The sequence below is a fragment of the Priapulus caudatus genome, unplaced genomic scaffold (genome assembly GCF_000485595.1).
Source record: "Priapulus caudatus unplaced genomic scaffold, Priapulus_caudatus-5.0.1 Scaffold2327, whole genome shotgun sequence".
In the NCBI taxonomy this organism is placed as follows: Eukaryota; Metazoa; Priapulida; class Priapulimorpha; order Priapulimorphida; family Priapulidae; genus Priapulus; species Priapulus caudatus.
The window spans coordinates 2,079-6,789 of NW_014579388.1; the positions used below are offsets into that span (position 1 = coordinate 2,079).

Sequence of the window (4,711 nt, forward strand, 5' to 3'; positions counted from 1 at the left end):
CCTTCTTCCTCACAGCCCTCCTCTCTCTCCTCTCTCCTCCCTCCTCCCCCCCTCCCTCTCTCCCACCCCTCCCTCCCCACCCTCCTCCATCCCTCACCTCCCTCCTCCCTCTCCCCACCCTCCTCCCTCCCCAGTCCACCCTCCCTCCCATCCCTCCCCTCCCACCTCCCTCCCTCCTCCTCCCTCCCAGCCCTCCCTCCTCCCCGCGCTCACCTTGGAAAGATGACGGTCTCTACGACCTGGAAGTCCTGCATGAGCAGGTCACGCTCCGGCTTCGACGACAGACCGCCGACCATGTGTCGGATGCCGAGCTGGATCGACTCCATCAGCTGCGACGTCGCAACCTGGGCAACGGCAGCATCCCCACCCCACCGCGTCCATCCTCAGCATCCCCACCCCCACCGCGTCCATCCTTCTCAGCATCCTCGCGCGCAGCTTCAGAAGCCATTTTTTCTCCTCGTAGAAGGATGGACGCGGTGGGGGTGGGGATGCTGAGAAGGATGGACGCGGTGGGGGTGGGGATGCTGAGAAGGATGGACGCGGTGGGGTGGGGATGCTGAGAAGGATGGACGTGGCGGGGGTGGGGATGGAGGTCGAGCATCGTGTCTCTTGACAGGTAGCGGTATGTCCAACTTATAGCCACCACCCTTCTTGTGAAACACCCAACCCCGGCCACGTGAATTTTATTCCCACTCAGATAGTGGTATTGATTTGCATAAGCAGCGCTGATTGGCTGGCGATTGCACGCCATCTATGGTAAACACTGTATTGTTTTTTTGTAACTATATATATAGTTTTATGACACTATTCTATTCTGTAGTCTGTAGACCGTGGGCCCTATACACCTCTTAACAACACAATTAAGTTGCAGTGAAGTGAGACAGTACTCACTCTACCGTGTCTTTGTCATGTATGTAGAATTATGCTGGTAATATATGTGGTGCTATGTCAGTATCTGCTACCTGTTGCTGTCGTCTTTATTTTAATGAAAATCCGCAATGAATTTACATGGAAAGCTGGGTAGTGAGATATATTTCTTGCTGTGCATTGGCAAAGTTGTGCCAAGATGAACTCGCTCTTTTAGACATGATGAATGCACTTGGGCGCACACAGGTGAAAGTCAGAAGTCGCTAACTCGTGTTATTCACTCCTGCTAAAGTCTATAGCGAAGCGGACATAAGCCTGTATTACAAGTTATTTTAGACTCGGCGCCACCGCGCCAGCGAGCCAATCGGCGCCTTTGTTTAGCGTCATGGCAACAGAGAATCATGCCAATCAGCTGTTTATGCAAATCAATGCCACTATCTGAGTGGGAATAAAAAATCACCCTCCCCCTGACCCTCGCCCCCCAGCCACCCACCTTCTTGTAGGACACCCTCCCCTCCGCCCCCGACCCGCCCCCGGCCCCCCACCCTTCTTCGTACGGACCACCCTCCCCCACCCCCGACCCGCCCCCGCCCCGCCCCACCCCGGCCCCGCCCTCCAGGCCACCCACCTTCTTGTAGGAGACCTGACCCGTGGCGTCGACGCGCCGATGGCCAATCTTCTTCTTCTCCCGCTCGCCGCGCATGCTCGCTTGGCTGCGCAGCGTCGCGGGCTTCAGCGGCGCCCCCTGGGAGAGCGACGTGCGTGGGCTGCGCTTGTCCGCGGCGCCGCCAGCCTCGGTGGCGCCCTCTATCGTCACCACCGGGTTGATCCGGATCATGTTGGTCGAATTCTCTGGAAAAACGGGAAAAGGAAAGACACCGTTATTATTATCGATTATTAAGAATATTTATACATAATATAAATAATATATGATATATTTTATTTATTATTCATATATATTAAAGATTATTATTAGTGTTATTATTATTTCGGCCGCGCCACCGACAATGTCGCGCGACCGCGAGCGCAGCCTGACCTGTATACAAGGATCATTTCCCAGCCAAACAGTAAAATAACGCTGAGGTGGGGGGGTTTAAAAACAAAACCGAAAGCAATCCCTGTACGTATGGGAGCTGCGAGGAACGAGCGGCAAGACAGACCGGCAGTATGATGCATAATCCGAAAATCCGAAATCCGCAATCCGAAATCCAAAATCCGAAAATTAAATAAAAAAATTACATCCGAAATCCAAAATCCGAAAATTACATCCAAATCCAAGTAACCAAGTGACCACTATAGAGAGGTGCCCGTGAACAAGCGTTCGGCTGTACACACGACTAACAGTCAGGGACTGTCAGGCATCACTAGCGGAAACTTCGTTCGGCCGTGCGAATTTCCCCGCGTCGCCGTGAAATAACCGCGAAATAACCGGAAGCTGTGCTATGCGGCGCGCTCCGAGAAACCCCGCCACAGCAAAAATAGCCTGCAAATTTCATTGCCCGCCATCATCATCCCGAGCAGCAGCAGCAGCCCTGAGGCTACATCATATATATATATAATATATATGATGTATCTAGCTCTCTCTCTCTCTCGCCTCGCTCTCTCTCCTCTCTCTCTCTTCTCTCTCTCTCTCTTGGTCATCCCTCTCTTCTCTCTCTATCTCTCCTCTCTCTTCTCTCTCTCTCTTCACTCTCTCTCCACAGCACAAGCAACAAAGAAGTATTTGCACTATAACACATGACTGGCCGACCGCCTACGTGCCGAAAAATATCTGGTAACCGGCAGCAGTAACGGCAGCCAGTAGCCGGCGCGGCGCAGTAGCAGCATGCACAGTCAGTAGCAGGCAGCAGCCAGCCGTAGTAGCCAGCAGTAGCGGCGCGGACGGCGGCTGCGAGTAGCCAGCAGCAGCAGTAGGCAGCATAGCAGCAGTATGGCAGCAGCCAGCTAGCAGCAGCAGCAGCAGTAGCGGGCTGGCGGCGGGCGGCAGTAGCAGGCAAGCATCAGTACCATGTACCAGTAGCAAGCGCAGCCAGCAGCAGCGCAGTAGCGGTGGCGGCGCGGTAGTAGCAACAGCAGCAGTACGCAGCAGTAGTGAGCCAGTAGTAGCAGCAGCACAGCAGGCAGCAGCAGCAGTAGTACCCCGTAGTAGCTAGCTGAGGTAGCAGTAAGCAAGCAGCAGCAAGTAGTAGCGTAGTAGCAGCAGCAGCAGCAGCAGCATGAGTACTCCGTAGTAGTAGCAGTAGCAAAAAGAAGCAGCAGCGAGTATAACAGTAAGTAGCAGCCAGCAGCAGCAGAGTAGTACCCCCGTAGTAGTAGCAAAGTAGGCAGCCAGCAGCAGTAGTAACAGATTAGTAGCAGCAGTAGCAGTAAGCAGCAGGCCGCAGCAGTAAGCGGGTCGTGCGGCGGCGGCGGCGGCAGCAGCAGCCAGCCAGCAGCAGTAGTTAGCAGTTAGTAGCAGTACAGCAGCAAGCCAGCAGCCAGCAGCTAAGTAGCAGCAGGCAGGTATAGCAGCAGCAGCAGCAGCAGCAGCCAGTAGTAGTCAGCAGCAGTAGCAGTGAGCAGCTAGCAGTAGCAGCAGCAGCAGTAGTAGCAGTAGTAGGCAGCAGCAGCGCAAGCAGCAGCAGCAGCGAGTAGGTAGCAGTAGTTAGGCGAGCACAAGCAGCCGCAAGCAGTAGAGATAGCGAACGACGGCGCTGACTATAGAATTTAAATGCCCGAACGTATGCGGAACAGACACGTACATATGATGTTTCATAATACATGATATTACATTTACTTTTGCACATAATAAATAATATACGTATATAAATATTATAATATATATATATAATATATATATATATATATATTATATATATACACACACAACTGACAGCACACACACACATACGAATTTCGCGCGAAAGCGAACTCCTATCAGACTATCCACTTATAGACTCTGGACTCTATGTATATATATATAAACACATAGTTGAGATATTTGCGCGCGCGCGCGCACACACACACCACACACAACACGACACACACACACACACACACACACACACACACACACACACACACACACACACCCACGCACGCACGCACGCACGCACACGTATACATTCCGAAGCGTTAGAATCGGATTCTATCACTCGCCCAACACCGTGTGACAGCGAAAGCCATGCTCACAACGTTGCCACAGGTTTCTCCTCTCGGCGCGTGGCGAGATGCTGTACTCACACCTCTCCCCTCCCCTCTCCCCCTTCCCCTCCGCCTCTCCTCTCCCCCTCCCCTCCCCTCCTCCTCTCCCTCCTCCCCGCCGCCGCCCTACAACCTCCCCTCCTCCTCTCCCTCCTCCCTCCTCTCCCCCTTCCCCTCCCCTCCGCCTCTCCCCCTTCACCTCCCCCCCCTCCCCGCCGCCGCCAGCACAGCAGTTCTACATGCATTCTACGGGTAATTTGATGACACACGGGGACATGTCAGCGCAGCAGTGACAGTGTTCCGTGATTACTCGATAACTAGTGAAGAAAGAAGCCATAGCTACACAGCCTGCACTTGACATCAGCTGAGAGTACATATTTTGATATATATGTATATACTAATATATATAATTATATATAGCCAATATATGGTGTCTCCAATTNGACCACCCATTGCGAGACAAACGGGATATAGCAAGCAAGTTTCATTTCCGCAATGCATAACGTTTTTAACCCTACATAATTATATGTGCACACACATACACACGCACGCACGCACGCACGCACGCACGCACGCACGCACGCACGCACACACACACACACACACGCACGCACACACACACACACACACACACACTCACGCACGCACGCACGCACGCACG

At 53.1% G+C, this 4,711-nt stretch overlaps 1 protein-coding gene across 1 annotated transcript in view; it reads right to left on the bottom strand.

The window, feature by feature from the left end:
• Positions 1-213: 213 nt before the first annotated feature.
• Positions 214-4,711, bottom strand: part of LOC106818554 (phosphatidylinositol 4-phosphate 5-kinase type-1 alpha-like) — a gene marked incomplete at its 3' end in the record, with an annotated part of 17,027 nt that continues 12,529 nt past the window's right edge. Inside the window, exons 2-3 of the mRNA XM_014823253.1 lie at positions 1,496-1,719; positions 214-344 (exon numbers count right to left, since the gene is read on the bottom strand). Coding sequence (XP_014678739.1) covers positions 214-344; positions 1,496-1,719 — 355 coding nt within the window. The remainder of the gene's footprint in view (positions 345-1,495; positions 1,720-4,711) is intronic.